Below are 25,735 nucleotides of genomic sequence, written 5' to 3' on the forward strand. Positions count from 1 at the left end.
CTCGGGCAAAGCCAATATTGCAAGTGGGACAGCGTTGCACAATGGATGAAAACGTAACGGCAGCTGACCGAGTCACAGCAGGAGAAGAAAGCAAAACTCACTGGACCACTAGTCATCAACCGACAGGTAAGTGCAGGAGCATCCACCCAAGCAAGCATTGCATATGTCACCAGAGGCAGGGCAGTCACAATGATGCAAAGAAGATGAATTACCCACTGCAGCACGCAGAACCATACCAGTCAAAGTTGAGTGGACAAAGAGGTCGACGAAACAGCACGTCCCACAAATGATGCCGAGAAAAAAGTACACTTTTTTTTTTTTTTGTATACAAGATCGAGGCTCGTGAAAGAGCTAACATTAATCACACAAAAAGTCAAACCGACACATAAAACACAAAAATAAGGGGAGCGGTAGACAAGTTGGGGAGAGAGGGGGAAGGACACAAACACAACATTTGAGAGCAGGGACATCGGGAGAAATGTGGGAGGGGGAGGGCTTGGGGGGAGGTGGGAGAGGTATAATGGGTTGGCTACAGTGCCATGGGATGGTCACTTAAAGCAAAAGATACGGTAAATGCAAGGGTACTCAAAGCACAAAGGCCTTATATTCGTGAATGCAGAAATAAGCAAGGACCAAATACAAGTAGAAATACAAATGGTAGGAAAGGAGTAAAGAAAGAAAATTTTATAAATATTTTCAAGTGTTTGTGTGTTATTCTTTTTGTGTGTTATTCTTTGTGTTATTATTTGTGTGCACCTTGAGGACCCAATTTTGGGTTTCAGTACTTCAGAATCTGGGGCAAGCTTTTAAGCTGCCATGCGTTGGCCTTGGCATCACCAAAGACCACAACAAAGTGCATATTGGGTTGTGGAGACAGGCATTGCTGCCGCCGGCAAAAGGTAAACAGCATGAGGCCAATAACTACATAGCTTTTCCAAAGCCAACATGTCCCGAAACCAGCGCCAGGAAAAACTCACCTAGCCGGACATATCCCGATAGCCCCTGGTCATAAACTAATACAAAAAAACAAAAACAAAGGAGAGAAGAAAGGGCAGCAAACATAAATATGTTTTACACCTCTTGGATATCATCAGCATTATTACAGATTTGAACACCTTGAAAGGAAATACGAATTCCGATGAAGAAAAACCACAAACAAAATGATTTGTCGATCAGGGTAGATAATCATGGAGGGCCTTGAAAATTTCTTCCCCAGGCTGTAACTGAGGATGAAACGTGGGATTAATAATTTTCTTTATGATTTCAGAGTAAATATGATACAAACTTACAAGAACTAAGTATAACAAGGAGAAAAAGGCATAAATTGACATCGTCGACGTGTTTTTTGTAATTTTGCTGTACGGACTTAAAGAGAATGTCCTGTGGACAGATGAGACCAAATTAGAGCTTTTTGGTAAAGCACATCATCTCTATGTTTACAGAAATCAAAATGAAACCTTCAAAGAAAAGAACACCTTCCCTGCAGTCAAACATGGAGGAGGTTCAGCCATATTTGGTCAGATGACAAAACTAAATCTTCTGCATATGTAGCCCATCATTCATTATCTGTGTGCCAAGTTTGAACAAGAATGGTAAATGCATGTCCGAGAAATTGTTGAGGACGTTTTCAATATCGGTTTGTTTTCTTTACAACTAAAATGGCCGCCAGTCAGCCATCTTTGATCGCATTGCGAAACAAAATGATGTGCATACGTATACCATCATGTATTGTTTTTCCCAAGTATGAACAAAATCGGTCCATACAGTCATGGCCAAAAATATTGGCACCCTTGCACTTTTTTCAAATAATTCACCATTTCTTCCAGAAAATTGTTGAAATTAAAAAAAATGTTGGTATCCACATATGTATTTCTTTGGTTTGCAGTGGAGCAAAACAATAAAATCTGAAAATATGACGAAATCTTAGCTTATTCCACACAGAAATCCTAAAATGCCCCGGACAATATTATTGGCACCTTTCAGAAGTTGTTAGAAATAATTAGATTTCAAGCAGGTGATTCTCCTTTACTTTGGAATTGAACTCACCTGTGGTGAGATGCAGGTGCCTGGAATATAAAAATCACTCATTCAACCAGTTTGAATAGAGAAAAGGAGTCATTCTGCTGTTTTCTGTCACTGTGTGTACCACAATGAGCATGGAGAAAAGAAAGAAAACCAGAGAATTGTTTGAGGAGGTCAGACACAAAATTGTAGCCAAGCATGGACAATCTCAAGGCTACAAGTCCATCTGCAGAGACATTGATATTCCTGTGTCAACCGTATGCAATGTTATCAGGAGGTTTAAGTCCCATGGCACTGTAGCCAACCCATAGAGTTATATTATAGACTAGAGGGCGTACATACCACGTGTCCCCGTGCAAGGATGATCGGCAGCCATGTTTTTGGGGGGCAATATTTGTTGACAACGTACATGTACATGCACATGACCTAGTTGTGTCGCGAATATTTTCTAGTGGCAAGATGCCGAAAAGTTGTGCCTGCTACAGGTGCACAAATCGTAGCAACCAGAAGACGGATGTTAGTTTTCACAGGTGGGTACTCTGTCTGTGTTTTTTTTTGAAAAGTAGAAATTTTGGTCGGAATTTCGTCAGATTCATTAAGAGTGGCGGACAGGCATACAACAAGAAGCAAGGCTGCATGGCGCTCTTTTATGTCATGGGTCTTATTGTTGTCGCCATTACAATAAGGCCTATGGTAAAAGAGAGTCATACAGCCCTGCTTGTAGGACTAGACAGGCACAGGCATGACAGGCAGAGTTGATGTCTCTTTGCAACTCTTTCAATATTTGGAACAAAGGCCTATCCATTCATGCCATTTTGGCCAAGCATTACACTAGGCCTTACACTAAAAATTAACTTCAAACATGCCTGTAGCAACGTCACATGTGCAGCCTCAACAAAATCCAGCAATCTGCTTTGGATTTTTGTTAGGTCTTGCGCTAGAATGGATGTGGTATTTGTTTGTTACTTGCAAAATCGAAGATTTTCAAGTATATTGGTCGGTTCCGTTTGTGGTTCTGTCTGTTTGTCTGTTTGTCACCGGCCTACAGGTCACAATTGTAAACCGATCGTCACGAAACTTTACCAAGTTGTATAGGTCGTCCCAATTGAGAAGCCTATTGATTTTGAGGTCAAAAGTCAAAGGTCTTCTGGAGGTCAAATTTCTAAAATCGCCATTTTAAATCCGATTGACTTGAAAATTGAATAGCATTTGTATATCAAGTCAATAAATTGGGAAACATACTATTTTTGAGGTCAAAGGTCAACTTAAGGTCAAATTTTTAAAATCATCAATTTTCATCTAAAAAGCCGTCATTTCTCAACCCATTGACTTGAAAATTGAACAGCATTTGCATATCGAGTCACTAAATTGGGACACGTACTATTTTTGAAGTCAAAAGGTCAAAGGTCAACTCAAGGTCAAATTTTAAAAATCATCAATTTTCATCTAAAAAGCCGTCATTTCTCAACCGATTGACTTGAAAATTGAACAGCATTTGCATATCGAGTCACTAAATTGGGAAAGATAATATTTTGGGGGTCAAAAGGTCAAAGGTCAACTCAAGGTCAAACTTCCAACATCAACACTTTTTTTATCTGAAAAACCATCAATTTTCATCTGATCGACTTGAAAATTGAACAGCATTTGCACATTGAGTCACTAAATAGGGAAACCAACTATTTTTGAGGTCAAAAGGTCAAAGATCAACTCAAGGTCAACCTTCCAAAATCATCATTTTTTCATCTGAAAAATCGTCACTTTTCTTCCTATTGACCCGAGCTTTGATCAAGATTGTCAATTTTAATCTTGATGAAATGGACAATTTGCTGTATCAATGGAATTTTTTTTCTTAGGGAGGGGGGGGGGGGGAGTCGTATTTTGCAATTATCATGCTCCGCATGATGTCTTCTTGTTTATTTGGTGGGGTGTTTGTTTGTTTGTTTGTTTGTTTGTGTATGTGGCTGGTTGGTTGGTTGAGTAGTTGGGTGGTTGGTTGGTTGATTTTGTATTTTTTGTTTTTTTATTTTTTTTAAATTAAGGTTTGAATTATAAATGAAGTTGCAATGAATTAAATTAAATATGAAAGTGATCTTTCTTGTCACTGTGCCTCAGTTTTTTATGTTGCAGTTTTATACTATCAGCATATAAGTGTGATTGTGCCCCCCTTCCCATTACAGTGAGCAGAGTGAATGTCCAGATGACCGAGTATAACTTCGTTTCGTCATGGGTGTTTTATAATCAACTGTTTTACACTACATTAAATAATCAGGAAAATATAACTTCATTTTTTAGGTAAATAAATGTATCGTTCGTTCATTCGTGTGGTTACCAACGTCAATCAAGATTGGTGCTTTAATGTATGATAAATAGTGGCAATGACTAAATTGGTCGTTTAGATTAAAGAAAAAAGAAACAAATAATAAAAAATCAACTTTAAACGGCCACTCGTTCTTAGACACCATAGCGTTAGTGGGCACAGCCGTGTACTTGTTGCCCCCCCCCCCCAAAAAAAAACATGGCGGCCGGGTCTCCATGGTGGCACGGCCGGGTTCTGTACACGGCATAGCGAGTACGCCCTCAAGTCTATAATATAACTCTATGAGCCAACCTCCCTGGACGAGGCCACAAGAGAGGACCTGATCGAAGATTGCAGCAAAGGATTGTTCAAATGGTGGAGGAAAGCACCTCGATAAACTGCCAAAAGATTCAAGCTGGCCTTCAGACACAAGTTACGACAGTTTCAACTCGCACCATCCATCACCAACTCAATGGAAGGTGGTTCTATGGTAGGAGACCCAGGCTGAGAAAGAGACGGAAGAAAGCCTGACTGGAGTTTTCCAAAACACACCCGAAGAAGCCAAAATCCTTCTGGGAGAATGTCCTGTGGACAGATGAGACCAAATTATAGCTTTTTGGTAAAGCACATTATCTCCATGTTTACAGAAAACAAAATGAAGCCTTCAAAGAAAAGAACACCTTCCCTACAGTCAAACATGGAGGAGGTTCAGTGATGTTTTGGGGTTGCTGTGCTGCCTCTGTTACTGGGTACCTTGAATGTGTGCATGGCATCATGAAATCAGGAGATTACCAAGGCATTTTAGAGCACAATGTTCAACCCAGTGTCAGAAAGCTGGGTCTCCGTTGAAGGTCATGGGTCTTGCAGCAGGACAATGACCCCAAACACACTTCATAAAGCACCAGGAATGGTTCAAGACAAAATGCTGGACTGGTCTGAAGTGGCTGGCAATGAGTCCAGATCTAAATCCCATTGAACACCTGTGGGGAGATCTGAAAACAGCAGTTGGGAGAAGGCACCCTTCAAATCTGGGAGAACTGGGGCAGTTTGCACAAGAAGATTGGGACAAACTGCCAGTGGAGAGGTGTAGGAAACTCATTCATGGCTATAGGAAGCGCTTGACTGCAGTTATTTTGTCCAAAGGCCGTGCTTCCAAATATTAAGTCGAGGGTGTCAATAATTTTGTCAATGCCATTTCTTTTTATTTTCTGATTTAAAAGGATATATTAAGTTCTGAATCAAAAACAAAGGTTCTGTAATAGTAACAGTGAAATAAGGAATTGTGGAGACAAAATACTTTCGTCAATTTAAACTTATTTTGAGAGAAAATTGTGAGTTATTTGAAAAAAAGTGCAAGGGTGCTAATATTTTTGGCCACAACTGTACATTTCCAATATATTGTTGTGGATGGATGGACGGAAGAGACCACATCTATAAGCAATTCGGACTAAGTCCAACGGGGGCTAATAACCTGAGACATGTTTAGTAATTTCCTTTGGGACCTTTGCATGAATAGAAAGTTTGTAATGGCTCATCGGGTGTTTGACGGAGGTCCTGCCAGGATGGCGCAGAGGTAGTGCACCTTTGAGCAGCTGTCTCTCCTGGGTTTGATTCTCGATGCGACTATAAACTGTTGGATTGCTGTTTCACAGTCAGGGTGTTGCAAAGTGTGCCATCCTTCGGAGTGACCTTAAACTGGGAATCTGTCTGCTCGCATTGGTGGGTGGACGTTTAAGATTACACGGTGCATCCTACGGTGCGGATAGTGCAGGGGTGTTGTTGTCGGCACCCTGAAGAAATTTCAATTTTCTGTCAAAATCAGCTCCAGCTGAAGGGTCTTTCCTGGCTGGCCAGTTCATGGAAGCTTTGGACCAAAACTTGCAACTCAGTGGCCCCACAAACAATTTTCTTGTGAACCAGCTGGTCAGGCCTGACATTCGACTGAAGCTGGCAGACATTTTGGAATTTAGTGTGGGAGCTGGTGATAACTCTGCGACTGTGTCGAAAAGACAACGTGAGGTCTTTAACATCCACTAACTAAGGCTAATAAATGGTTCCTCAGCTGAACATCAATCTGTGGGATGTCGTACTTTGTGATGCAATGGGCTGCCTGGGAAGCACAAATCCAACAGTTTATAGTCGGGTCAAAATCGAACCCAAACCAGGTGGATCAAGATGTGTTATCTGCGAACGGTCCTGTCAAATGATCGATATAGTTATTCATCATTACACGAGTTGTTGCAACTGAAAAAGTAGTAGTAATGTGTTTGAAAACGTTCTTAATCCCTTCATTTCATCCGATGTGGTCGGTGATGACAATTAGGAATTTTTTCAATGAAAAAAAAATCGAGGCTCATGAAAGAGTGGGATGAGAGAAGGCAAACAGCCAATGCATTGACATTACAGTAGTTCCTTGGGGTCACAGTTGGATACAATCAAGGGAATGAACTAACAAGTGTCCGAATCTTAAATAAAACATCATAGCAGTCATCTTTGAAAGTAATGACAAAGTTGTAAACTAAAGAAAATTTTGGAAGTAACGACTCAAGACCATACATGATATCGTAAACCAGCCACTTCATAATTTCGAAAATCGACATTTTTCATCTAATTGAATTGAAAGTTGAACAGCATTTGCATTTTGGGTCACCGAATTGGGAAAACAACTATTTTCGAGGTCAAATGGTCAAAGGTCAAACATCTTAAATCATCAATTTTCATCTAAAAAATCGTCAATTTTCATCCTATTAACTTCGAAATTAAACAGCAATTGCATAGGGCATCAATTAATTTGGAAAGCAACTATTTTGAGGTCAAAAGGTCAAAGGTCAACTCAAGGTCAAACTTCAAAAATCATTAATTTTTATCGGAAAAATTATCAATTTTCATCCGATTGACCCTCGCTATGATTAAGATCGTCAATTTTAATCTTCAGGAAATGGACAATTTGTTGTCTCCGTGGCAAAAAAAATTCTGCGGGGAGGTAGGTAGGTGGATTTTGCAAGTATCGGGCTCCGCACAACGTCTTTCTTGTTGTTTTTTATGCATCTCATCCAATCTTGCTCCTTCTGCTCTATAAGCACTCTGCAGGATGCTCTTAAAGCAATTCTAACCTGGTTAAACTCCAAAAATTTCTGGTGTACTTTCCCACCTCCACTCTTATTCCTCTTTTATCCCATGAATGCAATTGCTTTTCTGAGGCTGTTCAATTACACTCCCCACTGCAGGGCTTCAGGTTGGTGGTAAACCACCAACTCATGTTACCTTTCATCAATACCTGTGATCTTTTCAACACATAACTTCCCACCCATCAACCCAATCAAATCATCTTACTTGCAGGTTTTTTTTTTTCCTCCCCTCCTCTTTCCTCCTTGGCCTATTCGTGCATTCCCTCACTTGTGTCCTACTTCCCCCACTCTTAGTGTGTTGCCTTTTTGACATTTGTCATCATCTCACCTTGCATTAACTAATATATACAGATTACATATATATATATATATATATATATATATATAGATATATATATATATATAGATATATATATAATATATGTGTGTGTGTGTGTGTGTGTGTGTGTGTGTGTGTGTGTGTGTGTGTGTGTGTGTGTGTGTGTGTGTGTGTGTGTGTGTGTGTGTGTGTACCAGAATATAAGACCCGTTGCTTCGCTGACGGAAATACCAATCGTTGCTGCGATAGCTAATCCATAGGGGAAGAAAAAAAGGATTTCTGGGAGATCCTGCTCTCCGTGCAGGGATAACCAACGTCATGTGTTGGCATTTGCAGTTTTGACACGCGTGACACGCGTGACACGCGTACCCATAACAAAAAAAATAAATATATATATATATATATATATATATATACCCGAATCCACCGTAGTTGGATTTATTGAAATCCGTTAATTCGATCTCACGTTATAACACGGCAAACAGACAGACAAACACGGCTCCTTTTATTATTATATATTTATATATATATACATTAATTTTTATATATATATATATATACATATATATATATATATATATATATATATATATATGTATATATATATATATATATATATATATATAAAACACAGCTTGTGTGTGTGTGTAATGTTACCGATAGACTCCTAAACGGAGAGGCTTACGTGCTTGATATTTGACATAGACATGGCCATTGAGCCTGGGACGAACATGGCCGAACTCAAAATATTTGACGATCCATATTTTTTATTCTTATTTACCTCAGCGCATTTCAGCGAAGTACCCGCTAATCTCAGCCGGTTCCAGAGCAGCTCGCTGATTCGCTCAGAGCGATCACGTGATGTTCCATTCCCGCCGCCAGACTGATTCGCTCAGAGCGATCACGTGATGTTCCATCCCGTCACACGTCACACGTTTTTTCACCTTTTATGCGATCGTGTTTTGTATCGATTTTGTGCGATATGAATTAAATGTCTTTGAAACAGCTGTGAAACGTCTTTCCACAACCCTTCCGTAACCGATAAGAGCAGTTTATTGCCGCACAAAACGAGATCCGCGAAGCGAGTTGGTCGAGTCGTGCTGACCAAGATGGCGACACGGCGGCTTCACTTTTCACGGAGTATGAGCGTTCTATATATTTTCAATTCAGTGCGCCCGTGATTTGTGGCATAGACATGACCATTGGGCCTTCACGGTATAATTTGTGCGAGGCTTTTGTCCGAGTGAGCTTGAGTCGAGAGGGCGAAAGTACGGGTTGGGAATGTACGGGTCTCCCTTCCCCCGCCCGGCAACGCCGGTACTGGAGGACGTCACAGGATCGGTGAGTCTCCAAAATCCGCTTCGTGCTGTTGCGAATATGCAGGACTATGTCCGATTGTTGTGCTGCTCTCCGACCATGAGAACTGCAACGTCATTGTTGACTGGCCATCCCCTTCCCCCTCCCCCCTCCCCCCCTTCCCCTCTCCCCTCCCGCCCCTCCCTCCTCCCCTCCCCCCTCTCCCCCCTCCCACCCCTCCCATCCCTCACCCTCCCCACCCCCCCCCCTCCCCCTCCCACTTTTCTCCCCCTCCCACTTTTCTCCCCTCCCCCCCGTTCCCCTCCCCTCCCCCCCGTTCACCCCGCTCCCCTCCCCCGCCCGGCAATGCCGGGTACTTCTGCTAGTATATATATATATTTGTTATAAGGTTGTGTAATGAAATTCATTTTATCTATGTTTTAAGTCCCCTACTTCTTAGAATGGTAGAGAAGCTTTTACTTGTGAAGCAGTTATTTCAGGTGAAGGTGTATCTTAGATGTGTCCCAAGTGTTTATAAATACACTTTAACTTGAGTTATATACAGTCAATTATCAAGATTGTTGTTTCGTCAAATCATTCTCAATGTTTTTTTTACCTGCAACTTCACGTTGCTGTTGTTGTTGGGGTTCTTGTTGGGGGTCGATTTTTGAAATGTGCATCCATTGGTCGGATAGCTGTCGGACCACATCCACAGGTGTCGCTCGACTCCACCCACCATAGCACCGAGACGAAATGATATGGCTGCCATATTGGTTTTCTGGTGGACCTAACACATTACGCCTGTAGGTCTCTGTTGGTTTATACACTGCCTGAGTTTTCTGCGGCAGATTTCCAATGACTTTGTTTGGGTCGAGTATTATTAACGATGCGGGACCCCGAAAAATCTAATCACATCTCAAATAATAGTAAGGTTTAATCAACCCCGTCAGAATGCATGGTACATCAGGACACACGGCAACCAAGCATTATATTATGGAAATTAGTAAAAATAATAGCATTACATAATTTTTGAATGGCCCCATATTGGGGTTAAGCAATTCAGTGACTGAAGAATCAGCTTGTTCTGATATAACCATGGCGGAGGGTGACATGGATAAGAGGTGTCGAGTTAATATTTTAATAGCACATTAAATGTGTGTTTCCCAATCGCGCTGTTCATCTTTTAAGAGCGCTTGAAATGCACGTTTCCCAATCGGTCCGTTACTGGATTTTGGCGCAGGTTGGGACCAAAGTGCGGTCATTCTTGTTAAAACAATCGGATCTCAAAGAGGAGTGTAATGTCAGAGGATGAGGAGATTCGTGGGACAAAAGCACAGGAAGGAACAAGCAGACAATCGATGCACATGCAAGCATTACCTGTAAAAATGCAAGAACACAAAAGATCATCAATGGAAATTGGAGATGGCCCGAGACGGCGGTGAGCTTCACTCTTGAAGCAGAGGAGGAAGGGACATGGTTGGACAGACACAGGAAGCTTATTGCACAGGTGGAAAAAGCAAGAGACAAAAACTGGTTGACAAAAGGGTGTTGTTGGGTGAATATCTACAACTGGAGCGAGCTGCAGAGGAGCAAATAGCTGAAAGGATAGACGGAGCAAGACCGGAGGCGATACCTTGCGAGATTGAAAGACCACAAACCAGTCTGTGCAGAGAAAGCGGTCGTCATTGATGGGAATATGTGACAGCCTCGTGATGAGAATGCCGATGATTTTCATGGCCTTGGCCACCATAGCATGCATGAGCAAGAGGTGGAAACCAGGTGTGCCTATATGCAAGGGAGAGCGACACTTCATTGTGCTGTAAGAAATGCTTTATAGGCTGTGAGAAATTCTTCAGAACCAAGAACGGACTTGCCTAATGTGGAATGCCATCTGTACCTGGCTTGAACATTCGTCTTAGTCATTCGATCTGCTCAGGAGAGGTGATGGCTGATGGTGAGGTCCAAAAGTTCAAGGGACTGAAATACTTTGAAAGATTGATCAGAGGAGTTTATCTGATGGTCCGTATAAAGAGCAACTGCAAATACTGTACTTGGAATTTAAAACTCATGACCCATGTATCGGATCCAGGAGTTTTTGATCTTTGTGAAGTCTGACGATAGGGTAACTGCCGCTCACACTGAGTGGATGGAAAACTATTTGGTATAATGTGTAGTCGTCTGCAAAAAAGGTAAAGATTTTACAAGGAAAGAGAAGTAGTAGAGTAGGCATTGATTCAGGTCACATGCAGAGAGACAGGTGTCCAGAGATTGCATTGAAAACAGGGGATATGTCCAGAGACACAAAGCAGGTCCTTCAAGACTGCCTTATTGTTCCCAATTCAGAACTTGCATACTTTGGTGTGCGAGGAAAAGCAGCATGTCTACATTTAAGTGGCTGAGGCAGAACATTTGGACAGTCGAAGCTTTGGGCTGCTTGCCAAAAATTATTTGCCTCTGATATAATATATGCATGAGTGCACATTGTTGGTTTGAAAATACATATCAATTTATTGGACACTCTCTTGGACAATCTCTCTCTGTCTCTGGCACAGAATAGCCAGGTACTGCCAGCTTTATGACTTGACTTGGTTGCAAAACCCAACTAGACACTGCTCACGAGGCCTGTTTTGGACCCGATTCCCCTTTTCCAATCACGTTTCAACCTTTCATGAATTCTGGGCTGAAAGGATGGCTAGACTTGGCTCTAAGCCGTCTAACCTGCTTTCAAATCCCGACCCAGCTCATAAGTTTTCTCAATCTTTCATAGGCAGGCTGATTCAGAGATGCCAGTGCCTTTCCTCCGAAGGATATTAAACTGGTGTCCCATCTGCCGACATTAGTTCGTGGATGTTGAAGATTCCACAGTGTCCTTCACGAAGTGTAGATGAGCTATTGCTGACACCATGGCAAAAATCGAAAATCCTGCCCTAAATACTGCTGGGAAGGCAACGGCAAACCACCCAGTACAACCCTCATCAAGAAACTACCGACTCATCTCCGGCCTTTCTCCCCCAGCTCTGTCTCTGCTCTGTCCCCCAAATATTCCTACAGGTCGCTCAAGATCTGCCAGCATCCCTCTTATGGTTAAACTGCCAAAATCAAGACTCTCTGCTCACCTTCACTCCTTCATTCCTCTTTTCTCGCGCCTCTGGAACAAACTCCCTCACTCTCTTCAATCCCACTCCTCCTTCCAGGTCTTTAAAACAGCTGTTCACTACCATCTCTTATCTTACCCCATCCAAAACCTTGATCTTTTCTACCCCCGCTAATTCCCCCCAGATCCACTTTTTGGAAATTCCGACTACTTTCCTGGAAGTCCTAGCAGTGTCCATGTGTTTCATACCTCTCCCACCACCTCCCCCCTTCCCATGCCTCCCTCCCCAAGCCCTCTCCCTCCCACAGATCTCCCGATGTCCCTGCTCTCAAATGTTGTACTTGTGTGCTTCCCTCTCTCTCCCCATCTTGTCTCCCGCTCCCTTTATCTTATGTTTTATGTGTCAGTTTGTCGTTTTGTGATTAATGTTAGCTCTTACACGAGCCTCGATCTTGTATACAAAAAAAATGCTTCGGTAGTACTGAATCTGCCTTCGAGCAGAACACCAGGATGGAAAAGGAATTCTCGATTCCCCCTCCTCCTCCACTTTCACGTCCCTCACTCGATCCACTATAATGTATGTGATATACACATGGCGACTTAGAAGTCCCACTCTTTATCATTCAAGATAAGAGTTTTGCATTTATGTTTCTGCATTTTGCCATTGACTTATGAATCTGGTTTGTAAGAAGGTTTCATCAGTCACGGCCTGCTTGTGATCAGTGCAATGGCTTTGAAGAAGTGTTATCTGCAAATGGTGCAAATATCAAACAAATTGTGTCTGGTAGGCCTGAATAGTAAGTTAACTTATGCAGCCACCTCTTCAGTCGATGTGAAGAGAATGAAGAAAGAAAAAAAAAACCGAGAATTGCTTTGCAATACAAGTCTGATTTAAAAAATTTGAATAACTTTTTTTTTAAATTAAATAAATTGATAAAATGCCCCGAAACTCGAGCTTTTTCTGTAAATTATAATAAAACCATGTGTACTAAGTTTCGGTTCAATATGTTAAATGGTAAGGGGAAAAAGTAAAGAAAACGGACCCATGTGTAATATGTGATATTTTGAAAGTCCAAAAAAGGCATAACTCCGTGAAAATTTTGCGAAATGCCCCGACACTCAAACTTGTTCTGTAACTTATCACAATAAAGCCATGGACCAAGTTTCAGTTGTATATGTTAGAGTGTGAAAAAAGTGCAGAAAACCACAGGTGGGACGGACGGATGGACGGAGAGCAAACCTCGTCCCCTCACGGTAAGGGATTAAAAAGGGAACAAAATAACGAAGTAATTAAATATATTAGCGAAACAAAACAAATAGGTCGATGAAACAATAACTTAAAATATCAGAACGTGATGATCTTTTGTTGTATTTGCCCATTGACGCGACACCATCCCAATATGGCCTCAGCTAGCAGTGTCACAACCCTAAAAAAAAAAAAGAAAAAAAAAAAGGATTCTTCGACCAATTCACATTTTGTGTCACAACAAAATATCCAACAACTAAGAATCACTCACGTTCGAAGTTAGCAAGACTCGCACATCATCAATCATCATGATCAACACAAGTTGCAATCGCAGGAGTCGCACTGTGCGCGTGACCACATTGGCTTGCGTATTTAGGCGACTTTTTCTCATTTAAATTACTGGAAGCACCATATCCCTATGGGAGCGGTCATGTCATTATCCTTACTATTATTGCCAATATTTGGGCCATATATATATATATATACATACCACGATATTTCAAAATGCTGTGGACGGATTATGACAAAAATTGGTGGATGAGTTGGGTAGGTGACAAGAACAAGCTGATTGGCTCCACCAAAGAAGGTGGATGGAGGTTATGTTTTCACCCCTGTCTGTTTGTCTGTCTGTTTATGAACAAAATATCTCAAAAAGTTGTGGACGGATTCGGACGAAATTTAGTGTCGAAGTTGGTTGGGTATTATACATCTAAATGATTCGATTTTGGTGAAGATCCGAAAAAGGATCCTGATAAGAGATTTTAAAAAAACTTTTAAAAAACTCATTCTTCACCAGTGACCACCTTTAGAGGCCATTTTTCCCCACAGGCCAGGGGTTGGACCTTTTTCCTTTTTCGGGCACCGTGGTCCCCTTTTTTGAAGCAATGTTTTGCGTCCGGATGCCCTTCCTGCCGCCAACCCTGTTAGCCGCCTCTTGCGACACACAGAGAATATCACCAGTGAACTGGTACTCAATTTGCCGACCTCGGAAGGATGACAGGCTGAGTCAACCACCCTGGTGTTAATTCAGCGATCGACCGGGATTTGAACCTAGGATCCCAAGCTGGCACCCTAACCGCTAAGCCAACACCAGGATTATTCTTCACCAGTGAATGATACGGCCAAAACGATATACAACATGATATTTCAAAAAGTTGCGGATGACTTATGACAAAACTTGGTGGATGAGTTGGTTCGGTGACAAGAACAAGCCAATTAGATTTTGGTTCAGGTCTGAAACCAGATCCGACCCATCAGTGGGATAGAAAAGGTAAACCGTTCAGCCTGGCGGAGGTATGCTCTCCACCTAGTGCCGTTCTGAGTGTTCTACTGTATGTGCTCTTCAGAGTGCTGTTCCAATTACTTTTGTTATTGGAAGCAGCCTTGGAAAAACGATTACGTGAAACGACGCTCAATCTGCTATATATACACCTTAACTTGGGGTTTTCCCAAGGCAGAAAACCGATAAAATCTGGGAATTCCTCCCGATTTTTTTTTTTTTGCAGTCGAGTCCAAAGCATCATATGCTACCCGACTATGAAAATAATCCCTGAAAATGTATGATAAAGGCAAAAAGGACTGAATTCAAATGGACCTCGAGTACGTAGAATGGTGCACACGTGCACATACACATGAAAGTCTGGGTTTTTTTTTTTTCCAAATCCTCTGTTTCAACCACATTTCTTTAATATGTGAATCTATTTTCTCATCATGTTCAGACAGACGGACACAAAGTTGTGTATTTTAGTGTGACGTCAATTGAACATCTTCATCGAGCTCAATGTCAGACTATCCCCCAGTACTGCAACAACAACAACAACAACAACAACAACAACAACAAAGAGAAACAACTCTACCCATCTTCTAAATCCTATCATCCTTTGTTTGCTGAAATCACAAGGAACGGAGGAAGCAAATTAATATGGTGATAGAATGATAAACAGACTGATATGAGCAAAATTAAGTGTTGCTCGAGGCAATACAAGAGCAAAGTCACTGGAGATTTTATGTCTGAGAGTTGCACACCTAATTTCCCCAGAGCGTAGTAAGTATGGCAGACACAGGTGATATTTACAACAACACTGCCTCATAGTGCCTCAAGCCAAATTTCAGAAACTCATAATAAACAGGTTATGCTTTCTTAATAGGACAGCAATGCTCCTAATGACTGTATATCATTCTGATGTGTTTGGGATTTATGTTAAGCTGGCGATCACCTGCGCATTCGTCTGTGGATAGTGTGGACGGCGCAATGTTCCTCGGCTGCTAGGCCAGAGTAGCAAGGCCAAACTCCAAAATCCCTGCATGTGTTGAGCATGGGAATGACCTGGACGTCTCAAGGATGACCCTTCCATGTTCTCTTTATAACAAAGAGTGTTATCCTACCAACTACGTCGTCACTCTGGTGATTGTGAAATGGAACTTATCAAGGTGAAGGTGGCTGATAGTGGTGATGGTGGTGGTGGATGCTCAATGCATGCAGGACTTTTCAAGTTTGGCCTTGTCACTCCACTACAGGTCCTATAACATGAGCACGGATGGCTTGTGACAAGTCGTGCTCATTTCTAAGATGACAACTAATCCTGAACATGTTGCCACTCCATCCCAAGAGTGTACAAATGTTCCGCTGAGTAGTCGTGGGAATCGACCTTATACTGGTGAGGGCTTATACCACACCTCGAATGAGCTACTCTATTCAAATGATGATCAAATGATCAACGTGAATCCGACCACGGTCATTAAATAAATAAATATATAAACGTTTCATTGATGTCGTCAAAAGACTTCACATTAGTTTCCAATAACTCCTTTTTTGTCTTAAGTAGTGAAGAGAAGCTCAGGGCAGGGCTGGATTCGAACCGGATGTCCTTTGGTTTTCAACATTTGGCTTCTGCCCGGCGTGCTGGCCAGCGTTGGGCAGGGCGGCCGCTCACCCGGCGGCCGCTCACCTGGTGGCCGGGCCGCAGCCAGCTCTGCCCTGAGCCCCACCGCACCTGCCCGCCACCTAACAACATACATAATTAATAATAATGATGTATAAGTGCAGTAATAACTGTTATCATCATATAAACATTCCTACTAAACCTTTCAAGCAATTCCTTTGGACAGTTACATTCTCTTGCTCCATTTATTTCCACTGTTCAACTTGCGTTCATTGTTTTCACTGCCTTTGAGTAACTCACCTTTCGAGTACACAGGATAACTCAGAGAGGTAACACCTGGGAGAGAAAGAACAAGGAAAGTAAAAGGATTCGAGTTGTGAAAATCAAGTTGTTTTTAAGTAAATCGCTGATTGAATACACATGTGAATAAACATTCTAATAACGATATATTACCTAAACATCTGGACTGGCAAGAGTGACAAATGCAATTATTTGTGAATGAACGATCGTTACAAACAAATAACTATCGTGACTGAAGCATGGAAAAGTTTCATGACAAAATTAAATGTAAACTTCACTGAACTTCACTAAACTTCACTGAACTTCACTAAACTTCACTGAGCGCGTACGCGCACGCACGCACACACACACACACACACACACACACACACACACACACACACACACACACACACACACACACACACACACACACACACGAAGACAGGGCACAGGGAAATTATGGAACATCTGTGTTGATAAAAAGAAGAAAAATATCTCAAGCAAAGAGTCACAGGCCTCCTATAAGGGAAACCCTATGCCTGTGTAGCCACTCCGATCAGCAGGAAAGCGCACTGTAAACAATAATGACTGCACCTTCTCAAGCGAGGAAAAACATCACCTTGCGAAGAGACATGATTATGCATCAAAGCAAGAGGCTGAGAAGGTGCTGTCTCACCACCATCAAAGACAATACTCCACAGGAGAAAACTACAAATGGAAACCTGGAGTGTTGAGGAGAAAGAGATAATCATCCAATGCAAGATGTATTCCATACATGAGGCATGGGGGAGTAAAGTTAATGGTGAACGGTTCAGGAACCGGCTGCAAAAAAAAAAACTCGCTACGAGGGCGGAGACAGCCCCCCTTGATAAATTTGAGGTCTTTTCAACAATTAAAAGATATCTAGATAAAGATAGAATAGAAGTGCTAAAATATAGGGCAAGGCAACAAGTGGGAAGAGAGATTAGAGTGAGGGGAGCTAAGTGCTCACTTGAAGGTGAAGACAGAGATGGCTGGAATTTGGTGAGATGGCACGAGAGGAAATTTTGGCTTTGCAATAAGATATAGGGGATCAAACCCCGACATACAACCAGACCGAAGGCGACGAAGAAAGAGTGTGGCAAGAGGAAAGAATGAGGGTGTCCCCCTGAAAAAGGGGCAAGACCGGTTCTGAGACAAAGACCAGGTGACTCAGGCACAGACGAAGGGGAAAAAAAAGAAAAAAGCAGATGGTGATGGGCAGAAAGACAAGGGAGAGCAGCAGAATGAGGGAGAGGAGGATGGTGAAGATGATAAAGAGCAGCATAGACTGGAAGAAGAGTTAGCCAAAAAAATCAAAGAGATGAAATTTATGAAGCTCAAAGAAAGACCAAAACTTTATCATATAGAAAACAACAAATGGACAAAAATCCTTGTGAAGCGAACCAACCATTCAATAGGAAAAATGATTTCAAAATCATCGACCTTGAAGGAAATCAATGTCGTGTGTTTGCAGCGGCACTATTCATTCAAGAAAAAGTAACGGACAAATAACACTAGAAGAAGAAGAAAACAGGCCCTACAAATAGCAACCGTGTGCTTCTGTCCAAATAGCAAACAACGTGTGCAAATAGCAATTGATCGTGTGTTTCTGTCCACGTGCGCTGTGTCGCCCCGCCCCCATTATCTCCTTGCCTTCCACCTTTTGCCCTGTTCAAGTGACTCGTGGTTGTCCCTCTAGGGGTTTAGGCCCTCTCCCCATTGGTATTTTTGTGAATATAAGATTGTTCTTCACGGTTCTGTTTGAATATGTTTAAACTTTCCCCTGCAGTGTTTTATTCAATGGTATATTACAACACGCTGTTTTTCTTCCTATTTAAAAGGCTCTTTTCTATTTCCTCTTCAACTAATTCCACTTCAAAAAAAATTTCAATCTCTTACATTTCTTCCTCACTACATGCTCTAAACTCACCTTCATTCCACCCCTCCTCTATCATTCTTAAACGGATCGCTAACTTGAAAATCACAATCAACCCAATTTGTTATTAATGTTTGTCTTTCATTAATCATCCACTTTCTAAACTCCCCCCTTGCCCTTCCCCGCCAAATCTCTCCCCTTGCCCTTCCCCTCCTAAACTCCCCCCTTGCCCCTCCCCTCCTAAACTCCCCCCTTGCCCCTCCCCTTCAAAACTCGCACCCAGCCCCTACCCGTCAAATCTCTCCCCCTACCACCCCTCTCCAATTCTCCCCCCTCCTCCTCAAAGATGCCTCCTCCACACTTCGTCTCCCTTCTATCTCATACATCCACCTCCCCCAACCTTCTACTTTCCTCTGCCCCCCCTCAAACAACCCCTCACTGTGCCTCATCCCATCACCATCATACCTTTTGTCCTCCTCATCCTTCCCTTTCTTGGAACTCTTCTGAAATATCTGACACACACAATCAACAGCTCTCCCTACCTCCTCCTCCTCTTCCTCGTCGACATCTTACCCCCCTCCCCTCCCCTGTCCTGTATCCGATGCTCCCCCTTCCTCTTCCTTAACTGCATGGACCTCAAACAACCGGGGCCTTCACTCAAACCTGATTGATCTCTCCATTCAGGTTGCTTCTGACAATCCAGACTTGATCTGCTTAACAGAAACTTTCCTCCTTCAAGATGTCTCTGATTCCTTAATATCTCTTCCTGGTTACTCCCTCCTCCGGTATGATAGACCTGAGCCTCGTCCTGGTGGTGGGGTTGCTATCTTTATCAAAAACTCTCTTCCTCACTCTCCTTGCACTGTCCTCTCTCCACCCCACCCCCAGGAGTACTCCTGGCTACGGCTTCCTCTCCGCTCCCACCTTTTGTTCATATGTGTTCTGTACCGTCCTCCAAACAGTGATGACTCCATTTACATTTCGCTGTCTGACAACATGGACCAACTTCTATCAACTCATCCAAACTCTCTCTTCCTCATATGTGGCGACTTCAACTGTCATCATGCCAGCTGGCTGGGTGTGCGTTCCTCTCTCACCAGCCATGGCACCTCAGCAAAGGACTTCTGCGACTCATTGGGACTGACACAATCTGTCAATTTCCCGACCCGGATCTCAGTCAATGGAGTATCTTCTCTTCTGGACTTGGTTATGACAAACTTCCCTGCAAATGTCTGTTGTCCTTCTTCTGCTCCAATCGGTTCTTCTGATCATGTGCTTGTTAAAGTGGACATCTCTTTGGCCATTCTCAGAGCCTCCTCAGCGCCGACGAGTCTGGCATTTCACTCAGGCTGACTGGCACGGTCTGCAAGCAGCCATCAATCATCTGGACTGGTCTCCCATCTCTACTGCCTCTGACATCAATTCTTCCTGGGAATTCTTCCAAAGCAAACTGCTCTCTCTCGTACACAGATTTATCCCATCTCGTCTTCAGTTGTCTTACCCTTCCTCCCGTCCATGGTACACTGAGTCTTGTGGTGAGGCAGTTGCCCTGAAACAACTTGCCTTTGCCTCTTGGAAGGCAAATCCAACTGAAGGCAATCTCAGTTCCTTCCACCTTGCTCGGAACAAGTGTGTGTCTACCCTCAGGAGTGCCAGGAAGCACTATCTCTCCACACTCAAGAATGAAATCTCAAACCTGTCTCCTTCCTCCAAATCCTGGTGGTGTCTGGTTAAATCCGTTTCTGGTGTTTGTTCCCCTTCCATCCCCTCCCTTACCTCAAATGGCTACACAGTTATCACCGCACGTGACAAAGCCGAATGCCTCAACTCTGTGTTTGCCTCAAAATCTTGTGTCCCAAACACATCTCTCTCTGTTCCCACCTTACCCAGTCGAACCCCACTCTTCCTAGACTCTGTGTCCTTCTCTCCTGACAAGGTGGAGAAGTTTTTGTCAAACCTCGACACTGATTCTGCAACTGGACCAGACGGCATCAGCCCACGGGTCCTAAAATCCTGCTCTGCCGCTCTATCTCACCCTCTCTCTGTTCTTTTCACCCTCTCTTTTGCTCAAGGTCATCTGCCAGCATCTTGGAAATCAGCAAACATTATCGCTTTACACAAAAAATGTGCAAAAACAGATCCTTGCAACTACGAACCAATCAGCCTGCTCCCAAAAATTTTATCAGCAAAGTCATGGAATCCATCATTGCTTCAGATATCAAATCCTTCCTCGTCTCCAATGGCTTGATCTCCGATCATCAATTTGGATTCAGACCAGGTCATTCTACTCTGGACATGTTGCTTCTGCTGTCTCAACAATGGATGGAGGTCCTCAATGCCAAACAGGAAATCAGAGCTGTCTCCCGTGACATATCATGTGCCTTCGATACGGTCTGGCACCCAGCTCTGCTCACCAAACTCTCCTCCTCTGGTATCCATGGAAACTCCTCGCATGGCTTGCGGACTTCCTCTCTGGTCATAGTCAACGTGTGGCCCTGATTGGATTTCTCTCATCTCCCCTTCCTGTTCTGGTTGGAGTTCCCCAAGGTAGTGTTCTGGGCCCTGTGCTATTTCTGGTCTTCATCAATGATCTCTCCGACTCACTGGAAAATCCTCTCTATCTCTTTGCTGATGACTCTACTCTCTGTCGCTCCATTCCTCATCCCTCAAATGGCAGTCTGCAGCCTCCTCACTCTGTGCAGACCTGCGCAAAATCAAGGACTGGTCAAACAAGTGAAACACGTCTTTCAATCCTGACAAATCTCACACTCTTACTATGTCTCTCCAAAAAGACCGACTAGAAAATCCTCCCATCCACTTTCTCAACAATCCTCTCCAAGAAGTTCTGTCGCTCAAAATTTTGGGTCTCACTATCTGCCATGATCTTTCTTGGGAAAACCACATTTCCAAGCTGGCCTCCAAAGCCAGTCGCCGACCGGGCATCCTCCGTCGTGTGAAGTCCTTCCTTGGCACACCGGGGCTCCTCACCACATACAAGGCTTTCATCCGCAGCTCAATGGAATACTGTTCCCCCCTCTGGGCCGGTGCTCCTGCCTCACACCTAGCTCGGCTTCACGCTGTTGAAACCAAAGCTTTCAGAATCATTGGAATCTCCTGCGATGAAGCTAACTCCGAGGGCCTTTCACTCACTCACCGCAGGCAGGTTGGTTGTCTTTCGGTCTTCTACCGACTCCTCTCCGGGGCTTGCTCCCCCAGCTCTCTCTGTGCTCTATCCCCCAAATATTCCTGCAGGTCGCACAAGATCTTCCAGCAACCCTCTTATGGTAAAACTGCCAAAATCTAGGCTCTCTGCTCATCTTCACTCTTTCATTCCCCTTTTCTCCCGCCTCTGGAACAAACTCCCCCACTCCCTTCAATTCCACTCCTCCCTCCAGGTCTTTAAAAAATCTGTTCACCACCATCTCTTATCTTCCCCCATCCAAAACCTTGATCTTTTCTACCCCCACTAATTTTTACCCCAGATACACGTTTTTGAAATTCCAACTTCTTTCCTGGAAGTCCTGGCAGTGTACATATGTTTTATACCTCTCCCACCTCCACCCAAGCCCTCTCCCTCCCACAGTTCTCTCGATGTCCTTGTTCTCAAATGTTGTGTTTGTGTCTTTCCCCCTCTCTCCCCATCTTGTCTACCACTCCCCTAATTTTGTGTTTTGTGTATCGGTTTGACTTTTGGTGTGATTAATGTTCACTCTTTCACGAGCCTCGATCTTGTATACAAAAAAACCCCCAAAAAAACAAAAAGCAAATTCCACCTTGGAGACAGAGATTAGAGACAAAGAGAGAGAGCAACTGCGGAAGTAGTACAAATGCAACAGTTCAGGAAAGGAAACAGACACTGAAAACTAAAAATGGGAATCCAAAGAATAAAAAACAAACACAAAATCAAAGACAAAGACCACGAGTGCTTGGGTGCTGAAAACAAACTAAAAAACTATGCAGAAGGAAACAACAGGAGAAAACAAAACCACGTTTGACAGTAACCCAAAGAGATTTTACCGTAAATTGGGGAAACAAAAGCAGAATGTGTCAACTCCCCCTGAAAAAGAAAAACTGGACAAATCCTGGAAAGTAATTTTTGAAGATCGTAAAGAACATAACACGGAAGCAGAACGGATCCCAAACTTGGTAAAGAAGAAGCAACATCGAGGAATTGCCCCCCATTGATTTTTTGATGGAGAAAATGCGAAAACAACTTCAAACAACTTTTGTTTTGTTCCACTGCAAACCAAAGAAATATGTGGATATGTGGATCGCACAAAAATACATATTAGTGTAGCAGCATAGCAAACCTGTTGTGCATTTTGTGATACAAGCACCAAATTTGGTACACTAGTAGACTATCATATTATGAAAAGATCTGGATATTGGGCCATCTCAGATTCAGAGATTTGATTTTTGCAAGATTTCGATTCGATTGGGATCGAAGAGAACACCTTCTTCGTCTTCTGTACAGTGAAGTTGTCAGCCCTGAATTCTCTGGCTACATCTGGGTGCTTCATTGGGAGTGCAACCATGTCCCTCAGGTGAACAGGGACCCACCTGGCATAGTGTGTGTGGTCTAAGGCATGGAACCATGGGACCAGTTCCGTCAGGGCATCAAGGTACGTCGTGAATGAAGCCTGCCGCAGAGAACGCACGTAGACCAGTACCAACATCTCTAGTTCCAGCACAGTTGCCCAGTACTGAAAGTTGGGAATGTCTTCTCCTCTCTGGTGACACCAGTCTTCGAACTCAGGCAGGTCTTCTGCATCATCAGCATATGTCATACAGTGGCGTTCATACGCACGGTGTTGCAGGATGTGCAGTGCCGCTGCAGTGATTTGATGAGCTCTTCTTGTGCGGGTGACGTGGGCAGCTCGTAGGAAGGAGTCGGCCGTCCCTGGCGTTGCAATCTCAGCTTGCAAAATCTGCAAATCTTGCAAAAATCAAATCTCTGAATCTGAGATGGCCCAATATCCAGATCTTTTCATAATATGATAGTCTACTAGTGTGCCAAATTTGGTGCTTGTATCACAAAATGCACAATTCTTTTGAATATTTGGGCTAAGCCGCCCCACTATATGTGGATACCAAAAGATGTTTTAATTTCAACAATTTCTTGGAAGAAATGGTGCATTATTTGAAAAAAGTGCAAGGGTGCCAATATTTTTGGCCACGACTGTATGTTTAATTCGGTAAAGATGGACTGATTCGATTTTGGGGTCACGAGGTCAAAGGGCAAAGGTCAGAAATCATGATAGGTAAAAATACTGTTACCGCGATAACTTGTGAACCAATGATGGGATTCTGACCAAATTTGGTGCACTTATGTAGAATGATGTAAAGATAAACTGATTAGATTTTGGGGTCAAGAGGTCAAAGTTCAAAGTCTGTAATAGATCTATACCTTGAGAATGGCTGAAGTGATCCAATTCAAACCTAGTACAGGCATGCATAATGATGTAAAGATGAAGTGATCAGATTTTGGGGTCAAAGGTCAAAGGTCAAATCTGTAATATGTCTATAACTTGAGAATGGCTGAGGTGATCTAATTCAAACTAGGTACGTATGTATAATGTTGTAAAGATCAAGTGATTAGATTTTGTGGTCTTAGGTCAAAGGTCAAAGTCTGTAATAGGTCTATAACTTGAGAATGGCTGAAATGATATAATTCAAATTTGGTACAGATATGTATAATGTTGTAAAGATTAACTTATTAGATTTTGGAGTAAAAGGTCAAAGGTCAAATCTGTAATAGGTCTAAAACTTGAGAATGGCTGATGTGATCTAATTCAAACTTGGTACAGGTATGTATAATGTTGTAAAGATTAAGTGATTAGATTTTGGGATCGAAGGGTCAAAGGTCAAATCTGTAATTGGTCTCTAACTTGAGAACGGCTGAAGTGAACTAATTCAAACTTGGTACAGGTATGTATAATGTTGTAAAGATTAAGTGATTAGATTTTGGGGTGAGAGGTCAAAGGTCAAATCTGTAATTGGTCTATAACTTGAGAACAGCTGGAGTGAACTAATTCAAACTTGGTACAGGTATGTGCAATGTTGTAAAGATTAGCTTATTAGATTTTGGGGTCAAAGGTCAAAGGTCAAATTTGTAATAGGTCTAAAACTTGAGAACAGCTGATGTGATCTAATTCAAACTTGGTACAGGTATGTATAATGATGTAAAGATTAAATGATTAGAATATCTAATCAAGAGGTCAAAGGTCAAAGTCTGTAATAGGTCTATAACTCAAGAATGGCTGAAGTGATCTAATTCAAAGTTGGTTACAAGTATGTACTTGGTTACAATTATTTAAAGATTAACTGATTAGATTTTGGGGGTCCCGAGGTCAAAGGCCGAAGGTCAGAGGTCATGTCAGATAAAAATGTGAGAACTTGTGAACAGCTGAAGGGATTTAAATTAAAACTTGGTACAGGTAGGTATAATGATGTAAACATGAACAGATTACATTTTGGGGTCAATAGGTCAAAGGTCAGTGATCATGTCAGGTAAAAATGTGCTAACTTGGGCACAGCTGAATGGATTTAAATAAAACTTGGTACAAGTATTATAATGATGTAATAATGTGGGCGGAGGCATATCAGTCGACGTCATGACGTCGAAGAGTGCTGTTCTAAATTTATTACAATCCATTTTTCAACCTACAGCACACTATGATGTCACCGCCATGTTGCACCCTACTGTGATTCCTAGGGAGGGTCCCACAGCGTGAATCAAGCTTATGGACAATGGTTCAAAATGATACAAACAGAGAAAACAGTTGCAGATATGTTTTAATCTTATTAGAGTTCATCACTAAACAAACCTTTAAATAGTTGTATGCCTAATGTGAGCATTCCATAAACTTGTAACTGATTGATTTTCCGAATGTCTGGATCTTCAGCTGAGCTCCATTTTTCACTGAGGCTTTGAACCGTTCAGCACAGAAACTGGACTTCAAATGGTAGGTCCACAATCCTAGCCATGGGTTTAAATCGTTAAGTCCATGACCTCGGTCGTGTCAAAAGAGTCAGTCACATCAGACAATGTAAACTCAATTTCTGCGACTCATTTAGTATCGCCATGAAACTTACAAGCATGGTATTCTGCATTCTTGTAAAAAAAAAACATAGGGAAACTAAAAAAATTCCCAATTAAGACAATGTGGATTGAACAGCATGGAGGCACAGATTTTTTGAGCAGAGGTGATGACGTGCAGGAGTTTTCACTCATGTAAATTAAACATGAGAACGCACAAGACATCAAGGCAGA

At 42.5% G+C, this 25,735-nt stretch overlaps 1 protein-coding gene across 5 annotated transcripts in view; it reads right to left on the reverse strand.

Annotated features, from left to right (window-relative positions):
• LOC137413445 (limbic system-associated membrane protein) overlaps nt 1-25,735 on the reverse strand; it is a 323,855-nt gene that overhangs the window by 64,771 nt on the left and 233,349 nt on the right. For 2 of the 5 annotated variants that reach the window (XM_078767214.1, XM_078767178.1), the window contains exons 9-10: nt 16,584-16,619; nt 16,261-16,405 (exon numbers count right to left, since the gene is read on the reverse strand). The exons of 1 other annotated variant lie outside the window; for it this stretch is intronic. In XM_078767214.1, the coding sequence (XP_078623340.1) occupies nt 16,278-16,405; nt 16,584-16,619 (164 nt within the window). In that variant the 3' untranslated portion in view covers nt 16,261-16,277. The remainder of the gene's footprint in view (nt 1-16,260; nt 16,406-16,583; nt 16,620-25,735) is intronic. 2 more of the 5 variants (XM_078767254.1, XM_078767299.1) reach the window with 1 other exon arrangement.

This window comes from Myxine glutinosa, chromosome 1, assembly GCF_964187855.1.
Source record: "Myxine glutinosa chromosome 1, kmMyxGlut1.1, whole genome shotgun sequence".
Classification (NCBI taxonomy): Eukaryota; Metazoa; Chordata; class Myxini; order Myxiniformes; family Myxinidae; genus Myxine; species Myxine glutinosa.